We start from the raw sequence: 13,436 nt of genomic DNA, 5'->3' as shown, positions 1-13,436 counted from the left end.
TGTCTATCAGATGTCACTTGTGTGACTGATCAGTGTTTTTCTCAGGGACTGCAGCCACTGCAGAAAGAAAGAAACAAGCTTTTTGTGTCTTAATTGTGATCCACAGTGATGAATTTGTGATGTGGCTCAAAAGTGTTTGTCCTGTTAAGAGCTTCAGTAACATTCCCACAGTGTAAAACAGGATGCTGCACCTCTGTAACAACATTTCTGTGTTCGTGTTAACTGAGCATGCTTGAATCAACTCTTCATATATGCGTAGTGCACAGCACTGAACTGCCTGAGCTTCCGCCGCCTGCACGTTTGCCTTAAAATGTTGCGCTTGTTTGCAAAGTGAAGTCTATTTTATATTTGGAAGAGCGAGAAAAAAAGTGTTGAAGTCATATAATATTTATGTAAATGAAGAAAAGCTTTAATTCCTGTCTGAAATAAAAATATGTGTCATTGTCAGTGTGAAAAACTGAATATAAATAATGTGCATACATTTGTGTTTGTTTCTATTTATCTGTTGTACTTGTTGCGTCACAGCCTGTGACAAATGAAAGTTCCATGTATTGTTGGTCTCTTTGGAAATGCCAGTCCAAATAACAGGGACTTTGAAATCCCCAACATGGCAACCACTTGTTGGTGATGGGATTATGACAAGAAGACCAACAAACATCCTCAGGCAAGCAACACGGTCGCAGGGTTATGGCTTTTAACGGCACCTGGGAAGTTTATTCTGAGGAAAACCTTGAGGGTTTCCTTAAAGCAGTTGGTAAGAATATTTCCTCATTTATAACGTATGCATTTTCCTGCATTTCTTCATGCTGATTCCTTTTTATTTTTGAATGCTTTAAAGGTGCTCCTGAAATGGTCGTGAAAATGCGCACAAACATCAAACCGGTGATAGTGATCGAGCAGAAAGGCAAAGACTTCACCTACATCCTGAAGATGGCCGGATGCACCCAAGTCAACTCCTTCACCATTGGACAGGAGACGGAGATGACGGCTGTGGACGGCAGGAAGTTCAAGGTAATTTTAAACTTTGAAAGGTGTATTTTTAAATGAACTCAGTATATTCAGACATCAGATTTTAGTTTTGTTGCACTGTACATATCAAAATGAAGTGTCAGCAATGTAAGCATAAATCACCCTGTGGCTTGATGGGTGAAGAAAATCAGATTCATGCAAGATTCATTCAGACAGACAGAAATGTGTAATAAGAACATGGATGGATAGACCTTTGGGAGGATAGAGAAAACAAATATAAGACTCACTAGACTGAAACAATTACTCAATTATTAATCACTAGTTACTAAATTAATAGTTTTGCTCAATATAACAAAGAAAATCATTGAAACTGAATCATTTTGGTTTGTGGGCAAAACAAGAGAATAGAGAACATCATAATTTTTGAAAATTTGAGAACTGATCAACATTTTTCAACGTTTTCTGACATATTACGGACCAAACGATTGCTCAATTAATCGAGACAATAATCGTCAGATTCATCATTTATGAAAATAAAATAATCATTAGTTACAACCCTGTAGAAAGTCTTTCAGTTTAATTTTGCATTTATTTTAACTGGATACTGTAAATGAATACATATACATTGTAAACATCAAACCAGTGTCACTCTTCAGTTTAATGACTTTAGTCTTCTACTAAAACCGCAGCCAGTTAGTTCGCGTCAGTCTTGAGTCATCTTTGATTGTAAACATTTTCTTTTCTTACAAAACCTTTAAACACCTTTGATATATGCAGTGATTTACCCCATTCATGTTTCTATTATATTTAAAGGCTTTTTTCCCTTTGTTTTCACTTTACTATCCCTCATCGTTTACAATAAGATTCTTGGTTACAACCAAATGGTATGGTTGCATTGCTTCACATTTAGTGGACAGTATTCACATTTACTGGAAAATCTTTTAATGTACATGTTTTTAATTGACGGGTTTCGTCTCGACTCAGTGCACCGTCAGAGAAGAGAATGGGAAGCTGGTGACTGAGAGTGCAAAGTTCACCTCCGTTCGAGAGATGCAAGGAGAAGAAATGGTGGAGGTTGGTGACTTTTAAAAGGCAACACAGAGTGCACTTCTGCATCGTGTTAATGTCTATCTTGTTCTTTTTCTTCCTCTCTGTTCAAGACCGTCACCGCAGGCTCTGTGACTTTCACGAGCAAGAGCAGACGAGTCTGACCAGCGCTTGGCAGCTCACACATCGCCCTCAGACCTTCTTGGCTGCGAACGAGGGACCATCTGGAAACTACAAATAAGTCAAAATATATTTATGAATAAAGCTGGATGTTTGAATAAACCAAAATGATTTTTTGTTTTTTTTTATACAGACCTGTTAAGAGCACCCCAACAAAGGCTGAAAGACTAAAGGATAGAATAGAATACATATTTTTGTCTTTGAAATTAAAAAAACAACAAGGGGGAAAAGGTCTAATTCAAACAGTCAAAATAGTAAAACATTCATTTGCATACGTTTATATATTTCATACATAATTAATAATACTTAAATGTCAACGAAAGTGCTGGCAAATCAGTTCAAGTTTTTTTTTTTAATTTATAAAACAGTAAATACTCCACACCAGGTGGTGGCGGTAAAACACCAACTCGCTGTTTGACAACCGCCATTTTAAAAACGGAGAAACAGAGGACGGCGCTTTTAAAGTGCGCACGCGCGGCACTCTATTTTTTACCTCTCTGTTGGTCTTTACGTTGCCAACGCTTGTTTTCCTCTGCCGAGTGTGTGTTTCAGTTTATGGCCAGATACATGAGGCCTCCAAACACGTCTTTGTTTGTGCGGAACATCTCCGATGATTCCAGGTGAGTCGGCGTCCTGTCGAACTTTACAGCCGCCGTTCGTTCACTGACTGACGCCATTTGCGAAGTCTCTTTTGTGAATGGCGGCTAGCTCTGTTAGCCAAACAGCTCACGGCTAACGTGAACATAAAGCATCTTTTATAATATAATTTAGCGCACATTATCTCGTGTGTATTGAAACTAAAACAGCGTTTGTATTTACGAAGCTTCTTTATGTGAGATTTTAACCACAGTGGAGACTTTTCTTTGTTTGCAGCGACAAACGTGCTGCACATTTTAACGGTTTTAAATGAGCCTATAGAGCGAGCTGCTGTAGCTAATTCATTACCCATGTTTACTAGGACTACAACTATCGATTGTTTAAATAATCCATTAATCTCTCGATTATTTTCTTGCCTTATTGAGTAATAGTTTGGTCCATAAAATGGCCGGAAACGGTGAAAAAATGTTGAATGTTTCTCAAACCGAGAAATGATGATTTTCTAAATCCAAATTTATGATTCAGTTTTAATTATTTCTTTGTCAATATGGAGCAAAGAAACCACATTTCACATTAAAGTTAATTCTTTAAAAAACACTCACATTAATCAATTATCTTAATAGTTGAAGATTATATGTAGTAAATCGATTAGTTGATTCACCCCAAGTTTTTACAATAAATTCTGTGAGAATTTGACAATAAAATCGCGACCGCAAATTTCAATTAACCATAATTTATAGTAACCCGTATTAATTAATATTTACCTGTCTTATAGTTGTATTTATTATTATTTATATCAGTGGTTTACTGGTATATACCTTAGCATTGGTTAACAGCGTTCCATGTGTGAAATATTATATACCATTTAAAGCTTTAAACTTTTCTATGTTCTGTTGGTGTCTAAATATTATGGAAGTATTTAATTACTTTACTGCAAAAACGTGATCAAAGATATTGTCATCAAAAGAACAATGGTCCTGCAGTTTTAACTTCCAAAATGATGTGTTGTTGTTTTTTGTCATAACTGTTTACTACCTCAAGCTAATACTGTTGTTGTTAACTGTGTTGGTGCTTGCGCTTAACTGTAGATTTTCTCCTACAGACATTGATATGATAAAATCCTACAGTATTTGCTGAAATGTTGAATTTGGTGTCACTGTAACCTGCTTTTATGTCGCTGTTAAACGTGTTCTTTTTGGTCTTGCTTCTAACTCCATATTAACAATTAGTTTGCATTCCCTAAAGGGACAGTTCACCAAAAACACAATGCATAATCACTGCTGAAATACACATTTCTGAGCTGACAACAACTTGGTCTCATTGGGCAGAAATTGAAGATTGTGCTATTTTTTATTACCCCAGATTGTGCCTTTTATTTATACATCAGGAACAGTTTTACAGTAGTCGTGGAGAAACGTCTTGTCCAACAGGTGAGGGATATTCAGCTGCGATTTCACTAAATGGTTATGATTTACACATTTTACCTTCATCCTACCTTTTTTAAGTTAATATTGGATCATTCAGAATGTGTCCTTTTTATTTAATCCAACTTTATCTGGCAACAGTTTGAACCTTTACACTTAATGGAACAACATGACAACCACACGATTAGGTAGATCGCTCTCTATGAAGACGGAACAGACTGTGTGGTGTTGTGTTTTGGCATGAAATGTCCCTTTAGCTCATTCTGCAGCTGCTCTCAGCTGCTGTTAGTGGTTGATGATGTGGGTAGAGTTGCCAGTGATGGTCAGTTGAGTCATACTTGTATTTACGGTGTTCAGGCCTGAGGATTTGCGGCGTGAGTTTGGCCGCTATGGGCCGATAGTAGATGTCTACATCCCACTTGACTTCTATACACGTCAACCAAGAGGATTTGCATACATTCAATATCCTTTCCCAGCAAGTTCAGTGACTGTGTTTCTTTCTAACAATTTAATTCTCTTTCAGCAGAGAAGACATGTTTTCTTTTGTAATGTTTTGTTTCTTTTTTTCCTCTTGCACATTAACTGATTTATCTAACACAAATATTTCTCTGTTATTGCTTCAGAAAATGTAAAAGCATCCAGTTGTGGAACCGGCCACACAGAGTAACAAAGACCCGTGTAGAGTAGCTGTAAAGCCGTGTCACACAGAGGCCTTCAGGATCAGAGGGAGGGAAAAGGTTGAAAAGAGAAAGTAAAGCATGAAGAGGAAAAGGGAACGGAGACAAAGCTTGGATATGGCGGCAAAGAATGGGCAAAAGAAAAGAGGTTTAAAAGTCAAGCAGGACACCCGAGTCTCTCTGGGAGTCGATTAAAGAGTGTAAAGGTCAAGATGAAGTTCAAAATCAAGCAAAGGTAACAAGTCTGAATTATTTTTGTATCCTCCCAAAGCCAAATCACAGAATTTGACACAACAGCAAAATCAGCTCTTCCTGCGATATCAATGACTTATTTAATTTGAATCAAATCTATTTAAGCAGCTATTGATATGTTTTGATTTGTTGATCCCTCACATTGATTTGATGTTTGACAAGTTTTACAAAAGAGTCTGTATCTGTTGTTTTACTGTATGAATTAATATTATTTACACATTAATTTGTCATTGTCACTGTCTTAGTCTCATGAATTAAGCCACACAAATGAAATAAATATGTTTGTTCCTCTTACATAAATGTAAAATGCACTACAACAAATGAGGCACTACATTTGATGAAAAAAAAAAATGAATCACACTGGAACTAATTTTAGATGTTTCTTTTTGCCCACTTCATTTGTTTGTGGGCAAAACATTTATTTTTATTTATGTGGCTGTTAAAAAAAAAAAAAAAAAAAAAAAAGACGCAAACAAAACCCTTAACCACGCAGCATATTTGAGGATGTGCGTGATGCAGAGGATGCTCTTCATAGTCTGGACAGGAAGTGGGTTTGTGGCCGGCAGATTGAAATCCAGTTCGCCCAGGGCGACAGAAAGAGTAAGTGTTTCACTTTATTTTTTAATCTGTGGAATATTATTTTCCCAGTTACCCTAAACAAATGTCAGAAACTGTTCAGTTTTACAGATGTACTGATAAATGGAGCAAAGAAAGGAGAAAAGTTTCACACTAAAGATGAAAGATTAATAATTTTGTCAGTTGAACAAGTTTTTCTGTTTGAATCTCTTAAAAAGCACTCGTATATAATAATTTTCTGATTCTTTAATGTAAAAAGGATAGTTTTGTGCGTCGTTTCCTGATCAGTAATTCTATTACAACAGCACCAAATCAGATGAAGACAAAGGAGAGGCATTCTCCGAGCAGATCGTCCCGATACGACGACTACGACCGAGATGGCCGGCGCAGACGCTCGCGCAGCCGCAGCCACGACAGATACAGATCACGCAGCCAGTCGTATGACCGCCGTCGGAGGCGATCTGAAAGTCCACGAGAGTGAGTCCCCCCCCATAAACTAAAAATCTCGTCCATCAGTGACATTTTACTGAAATTTATAAAATAAACGTTTTATCTCCTCAGCTCTCGTGGTCGTGTGTATGCAAGAGGAAGGAGCAGGAGTCGTGAGGATGAAAGGTACACAATCGGCCTTATTAGAATGGTGGAATATTCAGTATTTATTCAGGGTTCCCACGGCTCCTTGAAAGTTTTTGAAAATCACCCCAATTAGACATGGGTCATTGAAAGTGCTTGGATTTTTTGCAAGAAAGAAGTTTAGTTGATATTTAGGTTAAATGTCGCCCTCGTTTGCTATGACGCCACCTACTATTTCATCGTTGCTTGATGCATTGAGAACAACCATGGAGTCATAACTAGCGGTGTTGTGGACACTGTCCACTGCTTCTCTCCGTGGTTGACATGAGATTCCATGCACAACAATGAGCTAGTAACGTTAAGCAAGAGAGGGCAAATGACGACGTGATGTCTAGGAAATGAAAATTCCAAGATCTGTCTCGCCAAAGAAAGTGTGCTGCAAATCAATGAAAGTGGACACCATGAACGAATCGGCTCTTACAAGATTAAGAGCTGTGTCAGCACATTCAGTCCTTGAATTTGAGGGTATAGGTCTTGGAAAGTGTTTGAATTTGATGTCATCCAAGGTGTGGGAACCCTGAATATTTCAATTTTTACACTACACACAAAAATGCCTTGATTCGTGAATAAAGTCTTCTTTTTTAAAAATAAAAATAAAAGCATCGGTGTTGTCCTCAGTACAACCTTTTCCCGCAGTCATCAGTCTTGTTTGTCGTCAGATACAGACACAGACCTCGGAGAGAGTCCAGGGGCAGATCTCGATCACACTCCAGATCTGCGTCGCCTCAAGAACCCGTCAACCCAGCTTCCACTTCCCATTACACCGAGGAGGAAGTGCGACGCAAGCGCTCCCCGTCCCGCTCCAGATCCCGGTCGGCTTCGAGATCACGTTCTCGTTCACGCTCTCGGTCCTGGGCTGGGCGCAAGTCAGGGGGGCGCTAGGAAGTATCCGCCCCCCTCCCCACCTACCACCTCCCCACTAACCTTCCTTCTGTCAAATGGACCGGAGTCGGTCATTTGTCAAGAAAATTCACGTTTGTTTGACATGAATGTAACGTCCACTGAACCGTGTGTAGAGAGGTTGTCTTTTGCGGCTCCATTTTTAAGAACAATGCTGGTCCTTTTGCTTGTTTTTATAAGATTTATTTTGGTAACATTTCCTGATAGGAACGTGATTCAGTCGGAGGTTTTTATGTTCAGTGATAGTCAGCCAGGAATAATCTGTTGTCGTTTTTATATACACTTCCTGATCATATTGTCGCCTAAACCGTATATCCCCTTCTTTCTGCAAACAACCAAGAAGCTCATTAAGTATTTTAGAAGAACACCAGTCTTTCAGTGAATCAGAACAGTGTTTCAGTATTTTCTAGCACATTATAACAAGATAACCTACTTTTTACAGATGGATCAGTTTCTTCAGTTTTTGTTTAACTCTTTCGGGCAGCCACAGACATGTTAATTTGACATTATTGCTTATTTATAGGGTGTGATATTCACTGTGATGAATTAAAACCTCAAATCATATAAAGTTATTCTTAATTGACCTCTAACTGCCTTGAAGGAATGAAATACAAAAACTGAAAAAGGTGTTTTTTGCAATTGAAGGACACTAAATGCACAAAAATACTCCAATGACCCTTTTTAAGTGTTAAAAATGTTGTCTGGCAGAAACTGAAATGTTTGTCAACCTCCTAATTTTGTGATGTTTTCTTTATGTTTGCGCCCCAGTTTTTGTTCTTATTGGAACATTTCTGTACAAAGAATCAGTTCTAATTGGAGGAGGGGGAGTTTGTCGTTGGTGCCGACTGTTAATGGTTTTTCCCCCCGTCTGGATGGTTCTTATCGCAGCATGTTTTATCCTCCTATCATTAGTAGAAAGAAACTGTTATTTTGTGTAATAAATGAAAAACATTCAATATAAAAAAATAAAAAAGTACAGTGTGACTTTACTTCATGAACTTCATAAACTGACCAAAGCTCTATGCATACAGTGTAGGATCAAATTTGACACAAAGGTTAAAAGACCCTAAATAAAATTCCGTTAGCCTGCAATCTGATTATTTTTAGTGGACAAACTTGCAAAATTATTAAAGCCACATTGCAATAGGTGCTGCAAATCTCTCGTTGAATCTGGAGTGAGATTACAGTAAAAATGACTGAAAGTTGCCCAAAATTAACAAAAATCTGATGTTTAAAAAAAGTACTTCTGAAAGTGTGCCTTTTAGTAGAAGTTGTAATCGGGCGACTGCTGTCAAAATAACAAAACCTTATCAAATTTCACCAAACGACCTACTGCAATGTCATCATTTGACATTCATAGATTCACACTTTGTTAATTTTTTTTTTCTTTTTAAAAATGTATAACAACCACTAAAGTCATCAAAAATTCACTGAAATCAAACAATTTACCTCAAATCTTGCTTGGACGGGTCCAGTTTGACACGTCATGACATCTCTTCTATTTGCTAAAACTTGATTACTTGTGTATATACATTTACACAATTTAAAATGTGTACTTTTTTTTTTACTTGAAGCTATTCTGGGTCCAATTTGGAACTTTGAGAGCAGTAAAACACCCACAATTTGCTTTTCATGCTTTTGTTAGCCTGAAATTTCACGACTTTTACTAAAGTGACCAGAAATTCACAAAATCTAATACTTTTTGAGAAGATACCTCACATTTTTGTACATTAGAGCTTAGGCAGGTCAACTTTGACATGTCCTGGTGAAATCCCTTCAATAGCTAAAATTTGATTACTTTTTCACAAATGCATTTATGAAATTTAAAATGTGTACTATTGATTTTTCTTTTTTTCATCAAAGCTGTTCTGGGTCTAATTTGACAGCAGTAATATACCCTAAATGTCCCTTTGTTAGCCTGAAATGCCCTGACTTTTACTAAAGTGACCAAAAAAATCTTAAATTAGTGCCACAAATGTGTGTACATTGACGTTGTTCTGGCTCAAATTTGGCTCAAATTCTCATTTAAAAAGATTTTAGATCCAACACGTGGTGGTTTCCAGGAAATTTGAACCTTCAGAATATCAGCATTAAAGGGTCAAAAGGACAGACTGAGTGATTTTCCTGGTGCTTCACTCAGTGTTACAGTATGAGCAGACTCACAGTTTGCATGTCAAACAGACCAGCACGCTCTCAGTTGACCAGCCTCGTCCATTGATTTCCTTTTAATGGAACAGTAGCTGCGAGGAATAACTGAGATTAGACTCGGAGTGTAGGTGCATCCATGTATAAAAATCGGACGTGTCGCATTGATCAGATGGATGCCCCATATGAAATTTGGATGGTGACATTTTTTTACATAAAAACATTGCATTGATAAAATAAAAAAATATATAAGAATTATGATTGTGTTTTGGAGATTTAAGAGTAGAAACATTAAAAATTATGATACTCTCACATTGTTTTTCTCAAGCATCATCAGTACTTAATGTAAAATGAACCAGACCATAAACTCAAAATATGAATCCTATAAAGATGTGTGTTCCACCAACTAAAGTTACAGTGTGTAAAACTTAAAAGGACTTAAGTAGCATGAACTCAACAGATGTTGGGTATGTCCACTGTGGGCTACTGTAGAAACATGGTGGTCCAAAATGGCCGCTGATATAAATATTTAAAGACTTGTTATGAGGTAACGGACAAAAACAAGAATTTATATATTTGGACACAAAATAAACCATTGTTATTTTATATTAAATCTCTGCCAAATTATATATAAGTTGACTAAAAATTGTTATACACTGGACCTTTTAAACCATCAAAAAAGTGTGGGGTCCTTTAGGTTCAACCAGGAATAAACAACAAATGATTGAACGCGTTAGTTTCCGTTTCACCTCTAATGACTGTGGCAGCTCTGCTCACTCACTCTGTTCAAACTGCTGCGAGGCAACGCAGCGTTTCCACTGTATCGACGTGTGTGCTGTGTCTCTGGCTATAAGTTGTGAACAACCAGAGGCTGGGGGGATTCTTTGTGTTGGTCCGGTTTTCGGCAGAGACTGAAAATCTCTGCCACTGTGAAAATTTTTACCCTCCTTTTTTTTCCACAAAAGGAAAAATGATACATTTGTTTTTTGTGGGACTGACCTGAACGGCATTGGCGCCAAAAATGCCTTTACTGTTTCATCTCATATCCGAAATAAAAGGTGAGTTGACTCATTTGAAAATTAATCTGTGACTCTTCTGTGTTTGTTGTTGTTGTTCAAATATGACCACAGGAATTTCTTCTTCTGGTCAGTATTTGTAATTTTTTTTCTGGTCCTGTTTTTCTGACTGAAGGAAAGACGGAAACAAAAAAAGCTGCTGTAAGAAACAATAGAAAAGCAGACCCATAAAAATCGTTCAGGAAAAGTGATCTCATGAATCCAGAAAAACAGCCTTTTTTGATGTGAATGCAATATTCTTCTGTATTAGATCCATATGGCACAGAACGTTTACCAGAAAACTACTAAATTGTAAAAATATGGGTACTTAATAATGAATACTAGCTTTGTTATTCAATTTTTAGTTGCTGGCGAAGGTGAATCATATTTTAACTGCTTTTTCTCGACGACCTTCATGCTGTTGTTCCAGCACTGCTTCTGTAAAACAAAGAAAATGGGAGACTGGAACTTCCTTGGTGGGATCTTGGAGGAGGTGCACATCCACTCCACCATGGTGGGAAAGATCTGGCTCACCATCCTCTTCATATTCAGGATGTTGGTGCTGGGCGTCGCCGCGGAGGACGTGTGGAACGACGAGCAGTCGGACTTCATCTGCAACACCGATCAACCCGGCTGCAGGAACGTCTGCTACGACCAGGCCTTCCCCATCTCCCTCATCAGGTACTGGGTGCTGCAGGTGATCTTTGTCTCCTCGCCCTCGCTGGTGTACATGGGCCACGCCATCTACCAGCTGAGGGCGCTGGAGAAGGAGCGGCACTGCAAGAAGGGGGCCCTCCGTCGAGAGCTGGAGGCAGTGGACGTGGAGCTGTCGGAGGTGAGGAGACGGATCGAGAAGGAGATGAGGCAGCTAGAGCAGGGGAAGCTCAACAAGGCTCCTCTGAGAGGTTCTCTGTTGTGCACCTACATGGCCCACATTGTGACTCGCTCAGTGGTGGAGGTCAGCTTCATGATGGGCCAGTACCTCCTCTATGGACACCACCTGAGTCCTCTTTACAAGTGTGAACGGGAGCCGTGTCCGAATGTGGTGGACTGCTTTGTCTCCAGACCCACAGAGAAAAGCCTCTTCATGATGTTCATGCAAGCCATCGCCTCTATCTCCCTCTTCCTCAGCCTCCTTGAGATCATGCACTTGGGCTACAAGAAGCTTAAGAAGGGCATCCTGGACTACTACCCCCATCTGAAGGACGACCTTGATGAATATTACGTGAACAAGTCCAAGAAGAACTCAGTTGTCCATCAGGGTTGCATGGGCACCTCAGCGGGACGCAAGACTACAATCCCCACAGCACCAATTGGGTACACACTTCTGCTGGAGAAGCAGGGAAACGGGCCTAACTACCCTCTGCTCAATGCCTCCTCTGCCTTCATACCGATACAAGGAGATGCTGGCGCAAAACCAGACAACCACAAGGACAGCAAGGGGGAGGTGCTGTCGAGTCCCACAGAGCAGAACAGCAACTCAAACAACACCAGCAGTGAGACACGTTCACCTCCTGTCGACAAGCAGGAAGAACCAGAAGAACAATCCTCTCCCCGCCATGAGAACCTGGAGTGTGCACGTTCTGAGTATCCCACCCTGCCTGTAGCAGATGCCTCTTCCTGCGCTGCACTGACAGCAATTGCGAGGAAGTCACGGAGGGTCAGTCCGCCATGGCACTGCTCCACAGTGGTAGAGGGGAACGGTTCGGACAGTGGCGACTCCTACCACGGGGTGAGCAGCAGCATGAAGCTCCGCGGCGGCTGTGTTGGCCCCAGAGCGAGGGTGCTGTCAAAGTCGGACATGAAGAGACCAAGCAGGTCTCAGAGTCCAGACTCAGTGGGGGAACTGAGTTCTGTGTCTCGGCACAGTCGCGAGAGCAACAGCCCCGTCGCCTCCTCTCCTCCGAACCGCAGAGTGTCAGCGGCGAGCACGACCAGCAGCAGCAGACGAGCTCCCACTGACCTGCAGATATAAACACGCTAGGTGCTTCTCAAAGGCCTTGTTTAGACTGCAGTCCAGATTGGATTTTTAAGCACATCCAGATTGTATCTATAGATAGATTATTTTGCCAGTCTGAGCGGACACAAGATCCGATTTTTACAAAGCCGATTTAAACCAGATAGGGAGTCGGTTGCGAATGCAATTCTGATTGGCTTTTTACAGATCCATTTCAATCTGAATGTCTCAGCTGTTCAGATAGGATTTCAAAGTGTCTTCTGCGTCACTCCCAGCGTGACTCTAACAAAAACAACAACAATGTAGATCAAGAGAGACAGAAATTAATTCATTGGAGCCGTATTAAACAAAAACACAGTGGAAGACAATTGTTTAAAAATCAGAAGAAAGTGTGCGCCATGTTTTTTTTGCATAATGTCTGTGGGTTTTGTCAAAGCTTGCGTCAAAATTCTGGTCGAAGACGAAGAAGAAGCCCAGTTGGTTTTAGTAGTTCCTGCTTTGATCTTCAATTTTAGCAGGCACTAATGAACATAAACGGCTCACACACTGCATGGCTTTAATGTCAATAGCAGCTTCATCAATTAATGACATGCACATGCTAGCCACTTCCATTTACACGTTACCAGGAGTTGACATTACTACAGCTTAAATGTAAGCTGAAAAAATGTCACTGAAACAAGGTGGTTAAAACCACAGCACTCTGTCTCTTTTTCCCAGGTCGTTTCCACGTGGACCTTTAATGATTTGCTGTTTGTCTGGAACAGATGTGTGAATGGAAAAAAACACAAATCTATAATGTTGTTTCACACTGTTACGCAACCCGATACTTTTAAATCAGTCACAAATGGATTAATGCAGCTACTGTTTAACAAAAAAAAACCATTGCATGAAAACAGTCAAAAATATATCTCTGTTTTACTTCTTTCATCAAGGGCTGAGTGATATGAGTTTATCATAATAAAAAAACTGTGGTAGAAATGTTGTAGAAACCAATTAATTGTAGTTTTAAAATTATTCATGAGCA

General features: G+C 39.5%; 3 protein-coding genes across 5 annotated transcripts; all 3 read left to right on the top strand.

Moving 5' to 3' along the window:
• Window positions 1-635: 635 nt before the first annotated feature.
• On the top strand, window positions 636-2,306 carry LOC131447395 (fatty acid-binding protein, liver-like). Its single transcript, XM_058619152.1, has 4 exons — window positions 636-754; window positions 839-1,011; window positions 1,954-2,043; window positions 2,130-2,306. Exons 1-4 carry the CDS (start codon window positions 688-690, stop codon window positions 2,178-2,180), a joined length of 381 nt encoding a protein of 126 aa, XP_058475135.1. The 5' UTR covers window positions 636-687; the 3' UTR covers window positions 2,181-2,306.
• Window positions 2,307-2,656: 350 nt separating this feature from the next.
• LOC131447340 (serine/arginine-rich splicing factor 10-like) lies at window positions 2,657-8,244 on the top strand. Of its 3 annotated transcripts, none has more exons than XM_058619070.1 (6): window positions 2,657-2,816; window positions 4,575-4,681; window positions 5,645-5,746; window positions 6,028-6,199; window positions 6,284-6,337; window positions 7,021-8,244. In XM_058619070.1, the coding sequence occupies exons 1-6, from the start codon at window positions 2,752-2,754 to the stop codon at window positions 7,235-7,237; spliced, it is 717 nt and encodes a 238-aa protein (XP_058475053.1). In that variant the 5' UTR covers window positions 2,657-2,751; the 3' UTR covers window positions 7,238-8,244. The 3 variants fall into 3 exon arrangements, with proteins under 3 accessions (XP_058475053.1, XP_058475052.1, XP_058475054.1); XM_058619069.1 differs by having other exon boundaries at window positions 7,015-8,244; XM_058619071.1 differs by lacking the exon at window positions 4,575-4,681 and adding an exon at window positions 4,841-5,129 and having other exon boundaries at window positions 2,664-2,816; window positions 5,640-5,746; window positions 7,015-8,244.
• Window positions 8,245-8,649: 405 nt separating this feature from the next.
• On the top strand, window positions 8,650-13,428 carry LOC131447337 (gap junction alpha-9 protein-like). The gene is made up of 2 exons (XM_058619067.1): window positions 8,650-10,458; window positions 10,886-13,428. The coding sequence occupies exon 2, from the start codon at window positions 10,910-10,912 to the stop codon at window positions 12,428-12,430; it is 1,521 nt and encodes a 506-aa protein (XP_058475050.1). The 5' UTR covers window positions 8,650-10,458; window positions 10,886-10,909; the 3' UTR covers window positions 12,431-13,428.
• Window positions 13,429-13,436: the final 8 nt, after the last annotated feature.

Source organism: Solea solea, chromosome 20, assembly GCF_958295425.1.
Source record: "Solea solea chromosome 20, fSolSol10.1, whole genome shotgun sequence".
NCBI lineage: Eukaryota > Metazoa > Chordata > Actinopteri > Pleuronectiformes > Soleidae > Solea > Solea solea.
Note: the sequence above shows the minus strand (reverse complement) of the source record. Positions and strands in the feature narration are given on the sequence as shown.

Coding starts and splice junctions, on each gene's coding strand:
- LOC131447340 (XM_058619069.1), top strand. CDS start 2,752: ATGGCCAGATACATGAGGCCTCCAAACACGTCTTTGTTTGTGCGGAAC. Junction 2,817..4,574: donor AACATCTCCGATGATTCCAG/GTGAGTCGGCGT, acceptor TACGGTGTTCAG/GCCTGAGGATTTGCGGCGTG. Junction 6,338..7,014: donor AGGAGTCGTGAGGATGAAAG/GTACACAATCGG, acceptor GTTTGTCGTCAG/ATACAGACACAGACCTCGGA.
- LOC131447337 (XM_058619067.1), top strand. CDS start 10,910: ATGGGAGACTGGAACTTCCTTGGTGGGATCTTGGAGGAGGTGCACATC.
- LOC131447395 (XM_058619152.1), top strand. CDS start 688: ATGGCTTTTAACGGCACCTGGGAAGTTTATTCTGAGGAAAACCTTGAG. Junction 1,012..1,953: donor TGGACGGCAGGAAGTTCAAG/GTAATTTTAAAC, acceptor GTCTCGACTCAG/TGCACCGTCAGAGAAGAGAA. Junction 2,044..2,129: donor AAGGAGAAGAAATGGTGGAG/GTTGGTGACTTT, acceptor TCTCTGTTCAAG/ACCGTCACCGCAGGCTCTGT.